The following is a 19128-nucleotide window of genomic DNA, read 5'->3' on the forward strand; positions in this document are numbered from 1 at the left end:
AAATGCTAATTATTTTTTTCCTTATTAAAACCAAAACCCTCATCGAGACAACAACTAAAAATGAAGGACCGCACATCCACAACAGATTCACGGTGTAAATTAAAATAAATACAATTCTACATATGTTATAGTTGGAAAGCTTCATTCACGAAGTGTTTTATTAGCAAGTCTATTCTGCTATAAGGTCGCTTACGTGCCACAGAAAGAGGGGCCACTTATAAAAAAGGAATACAATTTCCACCTAGTCTGGATGAGCATATACCCAGAAAGAAGGAAATCTGCACAGTCCTTGAGTCATTTCAAATCGAATGTGCACAATTACTGCTAAACAATGAAGAAGAAGAAAAATGTCCTGATACAACCTGACTACACTGAACATAATCTGTCAAACATGGAGTGAATAGACAGGCATGATTTTAATCCACGCTAACGCCGCTTTGCACATTTCAAAGCCGTGCAGTTGATCCCTTGCTGTCCAGCTGACACCGCATCAAAAAGACCGACTCACTAAGCCACTGAAGAACGGTCACATCCCTCAACGCAGACTGACCACGGCAATGCATGACTCTACTGAGGGTGCAGCAATTATTCAAAAGGATGAGGAGGAGGGTCTTGCTGGGGCTGCAGGCTTTTTAGGTCAATGAACTGCAAAGGAAGAAGTGAGAGAGGGTTCAACAACCTTCCCGACATTGCTGAGATTAGCTGAAATCACTGGGCATTAAATATTCCCTGGCTGCGAGTGTCCCATTTCATCCCATGATTGACCCACATCCCCCCCCCCACCCCTGCCATCTTTCTCCATCTTAACCTTCTGAGCGCATCACTCGTTTCCATCTCTTTATCCAGGAACAACTGCAGTCAGCAGAACCCCAGGCTGACACACGCAGAAAATATCACCGCCGGATTTCAGACAGAGCTCTAGCGGTTTGATGATTGCAAGAATGATAGACGTACGTTATATTTAGACAGATAAATAGCCAGTCAGTGAGTCAATGACATCACATCTGGCACCATTTATTGCTCTGCTGGAGTAAATATCTCTGGTTGTCAGAATGTAGGCTTTCATATCAGCCGACGGGGCTCTCGGCCTTTCTGCACCGGGATCCTACTCGCCTGAAGGTTTTGTTAGCAGAGGAGACAAGGAGACAGAAAAATGATGTGCACTGTTTGCATGTGATTGTACACGTGCTTGCGTGTGATTGGACACGTGCATGCGCATATGCCTGCGTGACTGTCTCTAACCTGGCGTGAGATCGTCACAGCAGACTTCTATGGATCCAGACGAGCAGTCACTCAGCTCGTCCAGCAAAAGATCGCTCTCTTGCACTTGCTGTCTGAAATCAAATTGGAACAAAATAATTCTAATCACACAGCACCTGCTACTGCACATGCAAATCGGGCCCGAATCCTGGATTGCACTCGAACACAGAAGCTTTTAAGCATGACAGCAGCGTAAAAGCACTGACACTCCCCGAGTGTCTGTTACAGTGATTTGCATAATCACCGTTTGTAAATGTAATCATAGTGAACTAAGAATAATTTAATTTCTTGTCAATGTTCTTCTAATTTCTATGCATCGTTGTACCAATGATTGTTCACTCTCCTTGTGTTTTTAATCTCACAATACAATCGCTCTTCTGAAAGTGTGTGTGTGTTTGTGAGAGAGAGAGATAGAGAGCGAGCAAGAGAGAGCGAGAGAGAGAGAGAGCAATAAAGTGAATCATCTTAAAGGACACTTAAACAATCAACTCTGCTCCAGAAAACAGTGAGTGTATTGCAGGAAAAGACCTGGAGGAATTGGACTAAAATTGCAAGAACACGCCTCTGGGGCTTTTCTTTAGTGGAGTGGCACTCGAAGGGCGTGTGTGTGTGCGTGTGTGTGTGTGTGTGTGCGTGTGATTAGGAAGGGGATCATAAAGTGGAAGGGGAAGACGGGAAAGAGACCGGTCATAGACAAGAGGATGGTTTTTTTACAGTGGGCACCAATACAAGGTTGGCACGTGATCAATGTCTTACCTAAGGGTGTATGTGTGTGCATGTGTGGGTGTGCGTGCGTGTGCGTGTGCGTGTGCGTGTGCGTGTGCGAAGCATACACTTACCTATAGCGGAAGGGAGCCACAGTTGCCATGTTGACTGCAGGTGTGTGTGCCTCTGTTGATGCAGACTCCTTGTCTAGGATGTGATCCTGCCTTTTGACAGCCATGTTGGACATTAATGACATGGTCAATCTGATTAGCGGTAGCGGCAGGGGGCCAGGGGAAGGGGCCGGACTGTCCTCTGGAGTCCCCATCTCCTCGTCCGATTGACTGGTGGAGCCGCTGCGACTACTGAAGCAGCGCTTGTGGCTCGTCTTTGTGACACAGGAGTGGAGGTTTCTGTTGCTCCCCGTGCCCGAATGGGCTGGGCGGTTTGCTGGGGACTCTTCCTCTCTTTGTGGTGCCACCTCTGCTGTTGCATGTGATGCCGGCTTGGGGCTGTGTCCTCTCCTGAACTGGCCTGTTGAATGCAAGTTGCTGTTTCTCCATGCTTGATTGTTATTGCTGATGGTGCTGCTGTTGCGGTTGCCATCATGTGGAAGCTGTGAGCGCACGTGAGGAGGAGTGGCTTTTCTCAGATCCAGCGTGTCTTTGGAATGCGGTGGCAGCTCCCTACGCTGGTTTAACGGGCTGCTGTAGGCAGAGCGCGACACCTGAGGGGCAGGTATACCTACCCTTCGCTTAAAGAGCTGGCCTTTCAGGCAGGGCTCGCTTGCTGGGGCATTTGAGGATGACTTGGGGATGCTGGGGCACCGCCGGAAAGCAGACGGAGAGTGTGTGGGTGTTTGCGAGGGAGTGTGTCTCGGGGTATGTTTCGAGGGCCTTGGTAGGTCACCAGCTCGGCGGTGGGCTCCTGCTTTAGACGGAGAGGGCAACAGGCTGTGTGGGAGGGGGATTCCAGATGATGGAGGAGCCCGGGGGGCTGACTTCAGATTGACTCCCCCACTCATATTGACCTACATGGAAAAAGAGTCAGAATCCCGAAGTTAGTGTCCCAATTTAGCAACACAATCTCTATAAATCTCTATTATCTATAGCAATTTTTTATTTTTTTTACATTGTATTCAAGGCCAATCTAATAATCGAACTAGAAGTTGCTGTTATCAACACCGAGGGAATGAAACATCCCTGGTATGTGAGCATGTGAATCAATCACACATGGCAAACTGAGTCACGATGAAGCACGAGTTGAGACACGGATCATCTGCGCAATCAAATTACATTTGCCTTCAGGGAGTTCAGAACACAAAAACAGCTTCACATGCACCGATAAGAACAAGCCCCCATGTCTCGCAGCTGCTCTCAGAGCGCCGTGGTCTCGAGTAACTGATTTTCTCCACTTCATGAATTTCAACACACCCTGGCATAGACTCTCGCAGACACACACATGCCTGAACACACTGTTCTCCTACACTGAAGAGCTGAGAACGTCTCCTTCTCACCTGACTTGTTACACGAGTTGCAGTGAATGTCAGTTGAGCAAAACATTTCATATTACAAAAAAAAAATGACGGGAAAGAAGGACTGATTTGCCATCGCTTAAAATAAAATGTCCGAGTTTCACATGTCTATGTATTTTTATCTGGCATTACCAGAACTATGTCCTCACTCTGCATCGGGTCGCTCTGTTCTGCAGCTTCACTAAAACACATGGGTCAACCGTTCAAATCATTGCCTCACCTCAGATCTTTCCAATAAAGCGACCCTCAACCGTTACAAAGCGCTCTTTGTCCTGCTTTTTGGCTCCAGCCCATTGAACACAGCAGCACTAAGATAGTTATCCATTCGTATGAGACACGCTGAGCACTTCCCCAGAATTTTTTAATGGCTCAAAATTTGCTCCCAAGTTATCTGAGGAAACTGTAACAACCCACAGACCAGTCAAAGTAAGCAAAAGATATTCATTGACGAGGGCTGATTAAAAAGCTTGATCGTCTGACAGCACATCGTATTGCCGTATTGCCGACAGGGTCATGTGGGACATACGTGTTTTCTCAACATTTTGAGAAAATCAGAATTCCTGCAGGGAACAGGGGTTGAAAATCTGCCAAACATACTGTACACATTCAGAACTTTTAGATATGGAATTGTTTGTTACTCTTGAAGAGACAGTCTCTCCTGCTCCTGACATTTTGACGTCTTGGTCAAGCTTCTCTCTCGTGGGTGACTCAGCTTTGAAGAATAGCAACACAGCCGCAGTGATGAAACAATAGGCGAACAGAGACGGATGTTATCATCCATCCTGCTTCCCCCTTATTTCTCTCACCCCGTGTCCTCTATCTGCTTTTCCCTCTCGTTCTGACTCTTGGGAGGCCTAGTCACTAATAACCGACAGCATTTCTGTTTGTCTGATATAATTTCTTGGAGCACAGGTGCACTCTGACTTTAGGTCTATTTGTATGGAAATTAGCTACTCCCCAGGGAAACTATGGGGTCATTCTGGTCTGATTGCAGCCCAAATGAAGAGAGCTGGTGGAATCTGTGTGTGTAAATATGCAGAAAGTTCTAAAACGAGACAACAATTTACTCATTGAGACCAACCGCTGTAAACAAGGGGACCTCTGGTAAATCATTTTAGCGTCTGATTTCCCCATACGTATGGTGACGTTTGTTAAATGAGTAGTATCTGTTCTCTCTGTGTGCGATCACACCCAGGTTTCAAAGACAGGATGGGATTCACATGTTTTTACGCATCTAATAGACGCCATTGTAATCGGAGTTCCAGGACTCTCGTGGGACCACAGAACACACATCCTTTGCTTGTTGATTTTATCTGTTTTATTTGTTGATGTTTATCGATTGTTTTTTATGTTATTTATTTTTATTGTGTACTTTGAGATTTGCTTTCAAATGTAAAGTGCGTTAAAAATAAAATGTATTATTATGATGTTACTCAAAGTTGTCCAAGGGACTGCTCGGGGAGTTTGTGTGTTTGCTCAGACGCATGAAAAATTAGAGGGAACATTGGCAGTCGGTGAAGCAATTAACAAATAAATTGATTTACGAGTTAATTATTTTTTATTAAATGAAACATTAGAAAAGGGCAATAATAGTTCCGATTTTGATTACTTTAATTTTTAGAGCATGAAACAGGAAATCTTGACATTTATTCATTGATAAATTCGCAAAATATTCAACTAATGTTCATAATTTCTGTCAGGCACAAGCGATGTTGAGCTCCTTCGGTATGGATTGTTCATACGGGATACATGATAGAGTATAAAAATATATAGAAACAAAGTGCACTTTAGGAGAACATCATGACTTTTACAACATTGCCTTGTACCGATCATAATTTTATCGCGATTCAATATGCGTAATAACCATCAGAATTATTTTTACAAGAGCGCTGCTGCCCCCTACTGGAAACATCAAGCAAAAACAACAGCACGGATTTCTGTCAAATACCATTTCAGATTAAATTCCTCTCTATCGTCACAGAGTCAGGAAACAACTACATTACCTGAATGAAAATACCTTTGCCACAGTCATAGAAGTCCTATTTTAAAAGAAGAGATGAGCCATAATGAAGCAGCTGTTAGATGTTAGCTTCCAAGTTTAATCTCTCTGAACAACATTTGATCTGATGATCAACCTGAACCTGAGTTAATGTACTTTTGAAAGCAGAAACTTGCACACTCGTTCTCATAGACAAACCTCCCTTTCCCATGATAAAAATCCCTCTGACTCATCCCAAAAATCAATACATGTGGTGACTTCACAGGCCTCTCTCTGTGAAGTGAAGGCCATTCCCAGTGAGTTTCAGTGTGTCACCAAGCCTGAACAGTCGATGATACACAAATGACAGCAATCCCACAACATGCACATATGGTGTGTAATAAAGTGCTGCAAAGCTCTTGAGTGTGTCATTAGGATTCCTGGAAACAAACCGAACAAAAAGAATAATAATATCTGAACCACATAATCTTTTTGACATGCCGGATCAGCTGTATCCTGTGACTGTCCTACCTGTAAGTCGGATGTGAGGACCCTCAGTGGGCCGTGAGGCCGAGAAGACAGTCGGCGAGAGGGAGGTCACCCTTCTCCGACATCCCAGAACAATGGAATGTTTTTTCCTGGATCGCCGTTGCATCCTTACCACTGCCCTCCCATTGGTCTGCAAGCCCCTCACCATTCATTCCGACAGGAAGCTGTGACAACAAAAAGCAGCCAATCAGGGGCTGACATTCCAAAGTGACTCATTTTCAAAGTCGCTTTTTTCTTTTTTTTACACACTGAGCAATGAACTGGAATTTTTTTTTTATGCTGTCATGAGTCAGAACCCCAAATGGAATTTAACTTAGCCGATGTGACCCACGATGACACGTACGTCATCTTCATGACACAGAATTTAAGATGATGAAGATAAGCAGTGCTGTGTGACACAGAAGGCTACTGCTTCATCATGGTGTGCTTTTATTGTTGAAAAACAAGTGAAATGTCGCATTCATTGTGGACAACCACTTAACAGAAATGAAAACATTAAACTTACAAAAGCATAAACAAATACAGCCATTTAATGAGCCACGGTATCGCTCCAAGATTTCCAAAGTCTTCCTTGCTCATAATCTAATTACAAATGCAACGCCAGATTACGCTGCCCAACAGCGTAATCAAACTAGCAACCGCATAAACACCCCAACGTCATCATTCCTACAACTCTGTTCCACATTGTCCCGGGCTCAGATGTCTTCGCCTTAGATCACGCACACTTTGCTTTGAGTGATTTAAAGCTCAGTCAGAGCTCTTCTGTCCCTCTCTGCCTTGCTTTCTGGTTAAACTCCTCCGCTGAATCAACAGCCTCCTGTTAGAGCGCTGACTGTGACACCGCTGTGATCGAACGCCGTCATCTTTCAAAATGCTGTTTGCCCTTCACCCGCTCACAGAAAGTAGGACTTACAAGAACACAAAGGCTCACAAACAAGGACGACACACAATAACATTCACATTAATAACAAATTCACTGATGCACAGAATGTTAAGCAGCAACACAAGCACACACTCACCCTGTGCGAGCATCAGCACGTTTGGCCCCCACCAGGATGCTGCTGAGTGAATCTGCCTCAGTCCCTGAGCCTTTGTTTCTGTCTACTTTTGCCTGGCCGGCCTCCAAGCTGCAAACATGTGCATTTGTGTGTGCGTCAGTCATTTCACTCCTCCATCACGTCATGCCGCTCTGCGCTGCCGCAGTACGCCTGCAGCCATATGCCCACCCCTCACCACAATCTCTCTCTCTCTCTCTCTCTCTCTCTCTCAGTAATTGACTTGTTGGCTGCGCTCCCTCCCTCTTTAAGATGAAATATAAGTCCAGCAGAAGCAGAGATGAGCTCGTCCATTAGCTGAATGAATTTGTGTGTGTGTGTGTGTGCGTGGGGGGGGGGGGGGGTCTTGTCTCTACAGTGTGATTAATAACACTTAAAAGAAAAATGGATGACAAAACAGCAACTGAGAACAATCAAAGCCAGAAAGCCAGGATGAGAAAAGACACACAATCACGCAATACACGTCTTCTCATTGCACATGCATGTGAGGAAAGGCATCCGTCCATGACTCGTCTCATTCATCCCACACCTCGAAGGAAGGTGGAAAAACACCAGAGTGAGAAATAGAAATAAGGGAGCTACAAAAGAGGAGAGAAGCTCGAACCAGGAGAGTCGAGATGTGCAGCGCAAACCCTTTATTGACTTCTTTTCCCGGCAGAGTAATGAGATACCTTAGATCTGACCTTGAACTCGGCTTCTCCAGTCTGTCTCTCTCTACCCTCGTTTACCACGGACATAAAAGATCTCGCCATATGAAACCAGAACACTTGAAACGTCTGATCCGATTTACAAACAGAGGAGAAGGTTCATCTCCACAAATAGAAGTGTCTGATTTCATCCCTCATGCAGTAAGAGCAGGGTGAAAATCTCCAAAGATGTTTTTTTTTCGTAGGCTGACTACTGGACAACATATTTTCCTGAGTTTATTTTATGTTCAATAGAAAGGGAGATGATTACTCTGAGTTTTTTTTTTGCTTTTTCACCTTTCAGTCCTATTTCTCACCCCCGCTTTGTGACTCAAGGTTTCACACGCTCCGTTTCACCTTCGCTTCTCACTTCGACTTCTCACATTTCTGCTGTGCTGGCTTACAGTGTGACTAAATGACATAAGGTATAATGCTGAATATTTCATGAAGACACAGTGGGATCAAACGCCCAAAAATATGTCTGTGATGATCGCTTGCAGTTCTAATTAAAGTTCAAGCCTTTTTGTGAGATGATTTACTGCTTTTATTCTACTGTTAATCATTCATTTGACTGAAATGCGTGTGAAGGTCTTCATAGTTCTTGCAACAATGGACCTTCTGATCACTCAATCATTGCTCAAAGGCAATGTGCTACATATGAGGTCACCTTTTCTTGCTTTCTTGTCAGCTCAAGATAAAACAAAGAGCTGAAAAAAGAAGGCAAAGATTGATTTCTTGTTTATTTGTCAGATGCTCATCTGTCCTATGATGTAATACAACTGGAAGCCATCTGAAACCAGAAGCATAGGCTGCGCTTTATTTTTATTTATTATTTTGTGCTGCTTCCAAAAAGAATTCTAAAACAGTTGCAAATATATTTGAGACTTGTGAATTGCCATTTGAGTAGTAATAAAGATTACTACTTGTGATTCTGATTCTGATAACATTATAATATTCATTTTGCCCTGTTTCTTCTGCTTTCCCGTGGTTTCCATTTATTGGGTTAGCCCAGTGCTTTTCAATTTTTTTCCTCTCCCCAGAAAGAAGAAAACATTTAGCAGCCCACATCCTCCTCCATGACAATAAATAGCACAATTTGTCCATAAGCGGCGCTATTAAGAGGCTATTTTTTTATTATTATATTTAATTCAATTCTGTTTTTGATGAGGTTGGGAATACTGTACATCAAAATCCGTCATCATAGCTTCCCTAAGGGCTGCCTATAATTGTATCGTTATTAACGTCAAGGAAATGCTAAAAAAAACGGAAAAAGAAAGATACTTGCAACAATGTATCATTTTATTGACCTAGTTTCTAGTCTATCAATTGTATCTCTCTTTCCAGACGTCATGACCAAGTAAATGTGCTAAAAATGTTTAATGTTTGCAAATCTGGTTTCTGCACTGGTGTTTATACTGCAGTTCTCATATTGAGCCACTAGGTGGGAGCAGAAGTTAACCCCTGCACCCACTCTGCGTTTTCAGCGTTGCCAAACAGCTTCTGTTAATACCATACACATTAATAAGAGTCACATGGATGAATCTATGATTTTCTTTACTCACAGAGGTATATTTTGCATCACCAGCATCAACGTCACTCCGTGAGTGTCTCCATTTGAATCCATGTCATTCAAGTTTGCAGCTAAAGCACAAACATTACAAAAATCCATTATACATTATACTGCTTGTACTAATAAAATACTTTAAGAAAAAGACAAGAAATATTCAGATAAAACTCTCATAGACAGTGAGAATGCACTGCAAACAGATTTGGCCGAAATTCAGGTATATGCTTCTCAGTGTCTTGTCACATGTTCTTGATGAATTAGATACAACTACTTTAGAATGCAGTTAATATTTAACTGTTGACCATTCATTATCTCCCTGTGTGCTTTGTGACCTGGTAAAAACGATTGAAACTGCCCTGCTCTAGATCTCGTCTAACTGCTGTGCTGCTTCCAACTATCACATGGAAATTGCTTTTAGACAGACATCATTAAAAAAATTGTTTTTTCTACATTATAATGAAATAGAAACTTTGAATTTATTCTCAGAATTCCAAAATTATTCTCAAAAATTACACCTTAACGTAAGAATTCTGACTTTAACATAATAATTCTTCCTTTTTTTCTCTAAATTCTAACTTCTCAGAACATTCTCAGACGTTATGCATTAGTATTAATGGCATGCTGAAATCAGGGCAGAACTCACGTCAATCATGCTTTTGCAAGCATCGTAATGAGCTGACAATGTTTGAAACCAACATTCCAGAAAATACTTCACTACCTGGCGTTAACTACAAATTACACAAATGATCACTCTCTCTCTTTTTCTCACCCTCTCATAGTCAGTCAGTCAGAAACTCCCCATTTCCTCAACAGGCAGCAACAAAGTAAACTCCTCCTTTCAAAAATATCTGGAGCAGAGGAGGAGCAGGGAGACACATCTCTCTCTGGGACTCACCGGGCAAACCAGACTAAGGTCTAACCAATAAGTTTGTTGTAGAGATAGTTATTTTTCTTTTCCAGCTACAACTCCTCAGCCTGACTCGTCAGTGCCGCTTTCCTCAACGCACCCTCCTCCTGCAATGAACGCTGCTTGAATCAGGAAGTCAAATTTTAACCTGTCCCTCAGCGCTGACTGACAAAACCTACTATCTGCAGGTATGTAACGTTAATCTAACGCTGCTTACGCTTCCTGCTTCCTGTGTCTGTGCGGCTAAAATCCTAATTTGTCCATTTCCCTCTTCTGGTTTAAGGCAGGACAGCAGACGCTCCTTTGTTTGAACAGCTATTCATGCATCAGAGTCAAACCGTAGCACAGTGCTAAGCATCGATGTGGCTAAAAGTAATCTCGTCTCTCGTAGTAAAATCCGGTCTACGAACAGACTTCTTGGTTTTTTCCACCCCTTACCGCACAATGACTGTTGTTTCTGAACGTTCGTGTGCAACTGCCAAGCCCCTGCACGTCTAAATCTGCAAAACCACCTCCATCACCAGCATTCCTGTTCAGTCATGTTCATGATTGCTGCGCCTGCTGTGAATGCTCTTTATAGCCTCACTCTGCATTCTTCTCTGTGCTCACTTCAGGTGGATACGACTCTGAGCATGCCTTTTCTTTACAAAGAAAGCTGAATAAATGTTGATTAGACATCATCATCCCTTTCCTCGGCGGTTGCTCTTACGTGCACGGGGCTGGAGGCAGTTTCACGCATACGCCATAGGCCTTTCTGTTCCTCACCGATTGTCTTTCTTAGAAACCAGTTGTGGAAAAACGTTTAATTTGTGTCATTTATGAACCTGAAATCACATCACAGACATTCACTGGCTTTACATTAATTAGCTTACCCGGGTGGCAGCATTTTAGTCTCTAATGGACTACACACAAAACCATCAAAAGAAATCAGCTCGGGTTTCATCACATAAAGGATTTATGTAACGCTAAGATTACGTAACAGCAATTTTACAGTTTCATTCCAGCTCTGCAAAACTTTTCCGCCACAGATCTGGATTTCAAATATTGTGAGGATTTCACTGTGTGGTCCGGGAAGAGCCCCCAACGTCCCACCTATTATTTCAGTCTGATCTATTTAATGTCATTCAGTCATCTTGACTTCATTGCTATTGTGATGCCAGCAGCAGATCTTATATGGCGGCTGTCGACTTTGACAGAAAAGTTAACAATAGTTAGCAGGTTTCTCTTTGTGAGTCACAAGATCATATTCTGAATACGCGGTCTTCTTTTTAAAAAATATTGTCAAGGGTGAGAGAACGTTTAACTTTACATTTCCATTCTCTGCTCTGAGAATCCAGCTAAAAAACAGAACTGACACGGGATAGAAGTGCAGCGGCTTTAACATATTTGCTGCCAAACTGAACAAACCTAAAACGGATCAGGACGAACAGTCTGCAGAAGCGATGCGGACAGGAAGGGAGTCAGTGGTGTGAGTCAGGGACAGGGAGGTGGGAGGGTTTCCATGACAGGAATGTGGATGTGGGGAGGGTGGTGCCAGGAAACAGGCGGGGTGCCAAGGTCTTTCACATCTCACCAACATTATGGTTCGAATAGCAACATCTCTAAAACCCTCAGTATTTTGAGACGGAATAAAACTTTCATGCCAGTTGGTCTTGTATTTTTCTGAAGCTCTCTGGTTGGCCTTTCACAGAATCCATAGAGAGCTGGAAGAATTTAAATTGCTGCTTCTGGAGTTGGATGGAAAAAGCCATAATTACTGGCGACTGCACATGGATGCTTTTAAAATAGTTTTACACACTCTTGTAAATGGGTTTGCTCGATGGTCCCATGAAAGATTATCTCTCTCTCTCTCTCTCTCTCTCAAGGATGTCATCAAAACAATGTGGCCGTTGCCAGAAGGCAGTTTACTTTGCGGAGGAGGTTCTCTGTGGCCAGCAGACCTTCCACAAGTCCTGCTTTCTGTGCAGTGAGTGGTGACCTCTCATCTGTTAATAAAGAAGAAGTAACAAGTTTTTTTTGTTTTTTTTAGAATGTTTTTGCAGCTCACCTTTACTGTAAAAACTTGTGAAAATGTCTGGATGATTATTTTGTTTTTGAGTAAAAACTGAATGGTATGGCATGTATTTGAATTATTGGGAGAAAGATCACTTAAAAAATTGAGTGAAAGTCCCTGACTGTGTTTTTAAAATAAATTAAAATAAATCAAAATATATCAGCATTTTCTTGACCTCAACTTTAAATACATGTTTGTTCATGGAGGTCTGTGGGGAAGCTGATGTGCGTGTTGCCACGATTGATTTACAGACATGTGCATGGCAATAATATTACAAGTCTGCTTGTGCAGTGGTGTGCAACAAGGGTTTGGACAGCACAACGGTTGCCGTTCATAAGGATGAAATTTACTGCAATTCGTGCTATGGGAAGAAATATGCAACAAAAGGCTATGGTTATGGCCAGGGAGCAGGGATCCTCAGCACAGACCGGGGAGAGTCTCTGGGTATTACAAGTGAAGAGTGAGTACCAGACAAACACATTCATTATGTCTTTTTAAGGGCCTACAAACAGGCTTTCTCCATTTTCCTCCTACAGACCTGCTCCTCACCGTCCTACCACCAACCCGAACCCATCCAGCCTCGCTCGTAAGTACGGAGGGTCGGAAAAGTGCCCACGCTGCGGCAAGACCGTCTACATGGCCGAGAAAGTGATTGGAGCTGGGAGTGTAAGGAAAAACACACAAGTGTAATATTACACGCACACACAAAAAACACCCCCCTTTTAATATCGACCTTCTCCTTATGTACAGTCCTGGCATAAGGGCAGATGTTTCACCTGTGCCTCGTGTGGAAAGGCCCTTGAGTCGACAACAGTTACAGATAAGGATGGAGAAATCTACTGCAGAGGTAAAACATGACCGCCGAAACAATACAACAGTAGTATAATACAAAGTAGTATAATACAAAGTATTGTCATATTTTGTGACGCTGAGGAATTGTTCTTCAGATATTTCATCAAGTCGTGCCAGACTGACACGTTTACCAAAAAGCAGTTGGCTTCGTGCTCCCTGAAACAAACATGCCACTTCTAACACATGCATGTAAAACTGTACACGGATTTTATTACTTTGAATTCATTGAAACTTCAGAGCGCACACGTGCAATCATGCTCTTGCTAGAGATGTAATTAGTGGTTGAGAGGTTTATGGCTTTCAGTTACTTGGATATCTATTAAAGGGTAACAAAGAGCAACACTCATCCCACAGCAGCTTTATTGAATAGCAACCATATATAGAAATATCATGTCAGACCTGTAATCAATGCAGGTTTGGAGCGATCAAGCCAGACAGGATGAATCAGTTTGGATTCAATCATTGTTTCATCAAACAGTGTCTACACAGAGTAACGAGGGCAGCATGTCCTAAAACCCAAATATCCAGCTTTACAATGAAAAATGAAACGCTGTGCTTTCTGTGTGGCCATCAGACAGACTGTGTTGCACTGAATGTGAGATTACAGCAGAGGGCGCCTTAAATTTGACTGTTTCAAGATTCTGCTTTTTTCCTTTTTTTCTTTGATCGTCACTGCAATATTAGGTGAGGATTTCAGATTAGTCTTTGCACTAGCATTGCGTTTGTTAATACAATCTAATTCATATAAAGAAGCAAACAGGTAGCACAACAGCAAGTTTTGGCCCGAGCGTTCATATTTTTGGTTTTTTGTGTTTTCTCTGAGAGCCAAATGAAGTAACACCTCTTATAATTCCCTGACCCTGGAAACGTATTTCTACTATATGTGTTTCTGTCTTTTTAACTTCACCTTTCATAAATGAAATGAGATAGAAAATCGTTTCTTTCACACTCACAATGTATAAAAGTATACTGTGTCATATTGAATGGCTGATCCACTTCAGTTAAACTGTTTAATTCTACTCTATAGGCATCTTTTAAGGATATTTTCCATACAAAAATGTGTGATCATATTATCACCTCTCTTTATACACAGAAATATGACTTATTTGCCCTATTGTGGGCTCATGATAATACCTTTGGCTAGCATTTGGCTTCAAACTCTGAGACATACAAGCTTTCAAAACTGGCTACCTATGGGTAACAATATGGGGCAGTACAGTATGTATGTTTGACTTTTTTTTTCCCACCCAACAGCATGTTATGGCAAAAACTTTGGTCCCAAAGGATATGGGTATGGAGGTGGAGCTGGAACGCTGACACATACTCAGTAAAGACGGCACAACCTTCCTCTGACAGATATCAAGAATGCCGCGTCACGATTTTCCTCCTGCGGAGACCAAACTGCTGCAGAAAACATGTGCTGCCTTTCAACTGGAAAAATGACATCACTTTGTATCGACCAAAGGCGACTGCTTTGAGACATGACATAACCCGCCATTAGCACGGAAGAAGCTGTTAAACAATGAATTGTTGATTTTCAATCTGAGTTTTTCAATCATGTTTATTTGCGATGCTTTAGATGAAATTCTCAAAAACAAGCTAGAGACACAGAGAAGCTTGTTCCTATAACAGCATGATAATAAATGAAAGTAAAATGTGTTAAAAAGAAAAGTGTGTGTTTGTTGTTGTTGGAATTGTTGATACAATGATACTCCCTCAAAAGAAAACAAAAAAATCTTCTTGACTATATTTACCAAGATTTTTGGATTTGGAATTTTCTCATGGTTTGTGCCATCTTACAAAGACAACTGAAGTACCTGGCAGTGCGCTCGTGTGGTTAAAAGTGTCAACGCTGACAGTAAACAAACAGTAACATCTCATTCCAGAAGTCTCGTCCCACTTCCTGCACATAATCCAATGACCTTGTTGGGAGGAGCAGTTCCACATAGGAACCATACAGAGAGAACAAAGAGTCCTTCTTCTTAAAAATCACAAGCAAGACATGTGAGAAATGCAACCCAGATAATGCTCACGTCTAACTAACCGTAACAGTCCCATGATAGTTTAACCCTCAGACGTTAGAGACTAATAGGAGTCCAAATAGTCATAAAAGAAAAGAACTATTTTTTCATGGTGAGAACTTTGGTCTGGATCGACTCCAAAATGCAACGACTTACTCCTTGCATCAAAACCATCAGGTCGTTTAAGCGTAACCCTGACAACAGACACCCTTAATAATATCTGATTTTCATTTTGGAGTGAATAACCCCTTGGAGGTTTGATGACATGTTGTCACATGTTCATTGTACACCCGTAGTTCTCCCAACTGGACAGTGACTCATCACACTCGAATCGTGTGAAGGCGGAGAAAGTCGACCTTCCTTCAACCTGCAGAACTCACTCGGCGGCGGCTGAGAGCGACGCTATTGTCAAGATAATAACATAATTATCATTCATCCCTTACACGGCCGTCAACTTCAGACCGAAACTTGGTGTTTGAAACTATTTACTTTCTCCATTTGACTTTAATCATTATGTTTGGCTGCCTTTCATCGATTCTAAGCACGCTTAACCTAATATTTATCCAAAGCCACGGCAGTGTATATAGAATAGAAAGGCTTTATTTTCATTGCATAGTGGATACACAATGAGATTAGGAATATATATATATAATACAGAATGACTCAGAACACTTTTACAGCTTTGCCCATTTCTCATCTTCTCGCACTCCAAAGTTTGAATTCTTTATCTGCCCTCTGCCTCCCACTCACATTCCAGCGCTGCGCAGCACAAGAGAACGCAGCTCGTCACACACTTTAAGTAAACAAAGTTATCCATATTTATTCTTGCAAATTATTGACATATCTTACAAATATATATAAATTGTTTTTTTTGTTTTTTTTTGCAGCCCTGTGACGTGAAAGGAACATGACTGCAGCATATGCAGTGGCTGTACCTGTATTCCACACAACCGAAAAACAGTTGTAAAATCCAACTGTCTGTCCGTGCGCGCACGCACGCACGCACGCACGCACGCCCACGCACAGGTATGGAATTCTCGCAGCCCGGATCTCCTCCTGTGCGTCACCAAGAGGGGGCGGGCTGCTCGGCGAGGAGGCAGAAGGTCCTTAGAGAGGAGCCGGGCATGTTCAAACATAATCCGGCACTGCAGCGCGCGCACGGACAGCCTGCGTGCGTATTTACATCGCTCAGCTCAGGTCTGACATCAGGTCAGAACTTAAAGCCGACATGTTTTCCCAGAGAGACATTTGACAGCGAGTAACGACAGATGCGTGTTTCGGATTCATTCTGAGACGCGCCGACGCTCCGACGCTCTCGCCTCATCGTGGACATGTCTCTCCCCGCCAAGGCGATGAGGGACGGCTTGGTGGAGAAGCGCAGCAGCGGGCTCCTCCAGCTGTGGAAGAAGAAGCGCTGCGTTCTCACCGAAGAAGGGCTGCGCCTGCACAACTGCAAAGGCGGCGGCGGCGGCGGCGGCGGCGATGCTCCCGGAGGCGCGTGGAGCTCCAAAGCCAAGGAGCTCCGCTTCGAGCGCATGGCGACGGTGGACTGCGTGGAGTACAAACGAGGGCTGGTGTACTTCACCGTGGTCATGGCCACTGGGAAGGAGATTGACTTTCGCTGTCCTCAGGAAGGCACGGCGTGGAACGCTGAGATCGCGTTGGCGCTGGTGCGCCATAAGAACCTGCAGGCGGTGGAGACCGGACGGAACCGGCACATGTTCTCTGCGCACCTGGGCAGCACGGGGGAGGAAGAGGAGCTCTGATTCTGGTAAACGGACGCCGTCAAGGTTGTAGCTTCGAATTGACAGGGTTCCTCTGCTTATTTGCTTGTTTAGGCCTTAATGGGAATCTGATGTGGGTTTGGGTCAGAACGTGACTTAAACCAGTTTAAATGTAATATATATATATATATATATATATATATATATGTGTGTATATATAATCTCTCTCTCTCTCATTCAACAATTTGTCTTTAAATACCCCTAAAGTCTGTAGGCCATGCCCCTACTGACCTCTGTGACCCCCCCCCCCCCCCCTCTGGGGTGTTAATAGTAACAGGCTGTTGCACTGATCAGATGGAATGAAAGCATCCAGACTCCTCGGGATGAGCTGAAACGTAAAGTCACTGGCAGATATAATCTCTATGCAATGTGACCGTCCAAAATAACATCTGCCGGCCTCTCCCTCGCTAGGCAGCAAAGTATTTTTAAAAGCATGCACACACACACACACACACACACACACAAACGTCCCCCCCCCCCCTGAATTATTTCAGCCGGTAGTCCGTTTGTGGCAACAGGAGCCAAACATCCATCCAGTTTTTCCACATTTAGGACAGTTGGTGCCGTCGCATGACGTCAGCGCCGCTCACTGAAACTGGCGACTGAGCGCTCAAACGAGATGTTCGTGATCCGCGTGTAACTCTGAACTATGAGCTCACAGTGGAGGAATCCGCCGCGAAGCTTCCTTGAGGGGAGCCGCAGTAGTCAAGTTCCCAAATTAACTCTGCAGCCGTGGTAACAGTGAAACCGACTCGTTTCAGTTTCCCCCAGAGACATTTGAATATTTAAATAAAAATCTGCTCTTCTTTTTTTCCAGCCTTTCTGCTTTTTGGGGAGGGAACTAGTCATAGCGGAGAAGGGCGAAGGACACCGGACCACTGACGTGATTCTGCGGTGCCGAGCATGACGGGACGGCCAGAGCGGATACGGATGAAAGGACTTGAGAGCAAGCGAGACGGACACGACGCGTCTCTGTCTTCCTAAATGAGCTTTATACACCCGTTCATCCAAAGCCTCGGAATCTACTGCGAGCGCTGAGGAAAGCGTTGTTCCTGCTGTGGCCTCGGGCCTCCGTGGAGAGGCTTGTAAAAGGAAAGGATGTCTTCATGTGGACACTTTTCAGTCCTTGTGCCTTGATGTTTAAAAAAAACAACCCAAAGTCTTCTATTTTTGACTTGATTTTCTAACACGGCTGAAACACAGGTCTCTCTGTTTCTCCAGTCTTACTCTTGGTGGGAAACCACCGCTGCTTGGCTCGCTTTAAGGCTGTGGTTGGTCCCAGACGGACCGGCTCTGCGTGTTTTCCCTGAAGCCCGAACATGAAGAATGACTATTTTTGCTCATATTCCGTTGCACATTGCACTCTATGTAATTTGCTCAAAGCGTGTACAGTATTAAACTTGAAATGAATTCAATAAATGTTTGCCAGCGATCCCAAAGTGCTGATGTATTTCGCTTGAGTCCACCTTTCGGGGACAATGTTATGTCTCTACGCTGGAACAAGCAGCTGCGACTTCATTTGGGTTCGTTCCGCTAACTAACCGCTCGGCTCATCTGTTTCCGGTTGTGGCGTAACCTTGCTGTGAACGGCCTCGAGAGAGAGAAACACACCCCAGACGTTCATGGTTAAAGCATTGCTCTCCTGCTGTGCTGGAGTCTGGCCTTTCATTTCAGAGTGGACGACTAATGAGGAGCAGCAAGCCTGAGGCGCGTGCTCACAAACATCCGCCCACACGCCGAGCTCAAGTGCACGCCCCGCCGTGAAGTTGAGCAAGGTCTCAGCAGATTCGCGTCAGTGAGGGCTATATTATCCGTCCTGATTTTACGTGTGTGTGTGTGTGTGGCTGCTGCGCTCAGGGCATAAAGGGCTGATTGTGCCGTGACTTCTCTTGTTACTGTGGAAAATCCCAAAGCTACCCATACTGTATGAGTCAGCAGGGGATCAGGAGCACAGCCTGGGGTGGAGCCACCCGGGAAACGGTCCTCAGTGCTGCGTGCGGCCCGGTACACAGAAACACGCATGCAAAGGACACTCAAAGAGGCGGTGGTTGTGCAGTCGGTCCAGGTCCCTCGTGGAGACTGTGTGTCCTCCCACTCCTCGGTGGAATGCCCCGTCTAAACAACCGTGGACTCGATGCAGCGTCTGGTTTTCTCAGCAGATAAACAGACATAGTGCGAAG

At 44.0% G+C, this 19128-nt stretch overlaps 3 protein-coding genes across 4 annotated transcripts in view; 2 read left to right on the top strand and 1 right to left on the bottom strand.

Annotated features, from left to right (window-relative positions):
- The window catches only part of LOC137909506 (neuron navigator 1-like), a 67614-nt gene extending 61491 nt beyond the window's left edge, over nucleotides 1-6123 (bottom strand). The window contains exons 1-3 of the mRNA XM_068753974.1: nucleotides 6006-6123; nucleotides 2100-2992; nucleotides 1243-1334 (exon numbers count right to left, since the gene is read on the bottom strand). Coding sequence (XP_068610075.1) covers nucleotides 1243-1334; nucleotides 2100-2986 — 979 coding nt within the window. The 5' untranslated portion in view covers nucleotides 2987-2992; nucleotides 6006-6123. The remainder of the gene's footprint in view (nucleotides 1-1242; nucleotides 1335-2099; nucleotides 2993-6005) is intronic.
- Nucleotides 6124-10188: 4065 nt separating this feature from the next.
- On the top strand, nucleotides 10189-14806 carry LOC137900181 (cysteine and glycine-rich protein 1-like). 2 transcript variants are annotated; one of them, XM_068744253.1, is made up of 6 exons: nucleotides 10189-10426; nucleotides 12104-12240; nucleotides 12583-12751; nucleotides 12828-12957; nucleotides 13042-13138; nucleotides 14398-14806. In XM_068744253.1, coding segments are annotated over exons 2-6 (474 nt in total). In that variant the 5' UTR covers nucleotides 10189-10426; nucleotides 12104-12239; the 3' UTR covers nucleotides 14475-14806. The 2 variants fall into 2 exon arrangements, with proteins under 2 accessions (XP_068600354.1, XP_068600347.1); XM_068744246.1 differs by having other exon boundaries at nucleotides 12104-12204.
- A 1519-nt stretch (nucleotides 14807-16325) lies between these two features.
- Nucleotides 16326-18514, top strand: phlda3 (pleckstrin homology-like domain, family A, member 3). The gene is made up of 2 exons (XM_068750224.1): nucleotides 16326-16935; nucleotides 17766-18514. The coding sequence occupies exon 1, from the start codon at nucleotides 16496-16498 to the stop codon at nucleotides 16928-16930; it is 435 nt and encodes a 144-aa protein (XP_068606325.1). The 5' UTR covers nucleotides 16326-16495; the 3' UTR covers nucleotides 16931-16935; nucleotides 17766-18514.
- The last annotated feature ends 614 nt before the right edge of the window (nucleotides 18515-19128 follow it).

Source organism: Brachionichthys hirsutus, chromosome 2 (assembly GCF_040956055.1).
Source record: "Brachionichthys hirsutus isolate HB-005 chromosome 2, CSIRO-AGI_Bhir_v1, whole genome shotgun sequence".
Lineage (NCBI taxonomy): Eukaryota > Metazoa > Chordata > Actinopteri > Lophiiformes > Brachionichthyidae > Brachionichthys > Brachionichthys hirsutus.

Bases quoted from the DNA above. Each gene is read 5' to 3' on its own strand.
- LOC137900181 (XM_068744246.1), top strand. From the start codon at position 12,105: ATGTCATCAAAACAATGTGGCCGTTGCCAGAAGGCAGTTTACTTTGCG. The intron at 12,205-12,582 runs GTGAGTGGTGAC...CTGCTTGTGCAG, and splicing joins CAAGTCCTGCTTTCTGTGCA to TGGTGTGCAACAAGGGTTTG. The intron at 12,752-12,827 runs GTGAGTACCAGA...TTCCTCCTACAG, and splicing joins CTGGGTATTACAAGTGAAGA to ACCTGCTCCTCACCGTCCTA.
- phlda3 (XM_068750224.1), top strand. From the start codon at position 16,496: ATGTCTCTCCCCGCCAAGGCGATGAGGGACGGCTTGGTGGAGAAGCGC.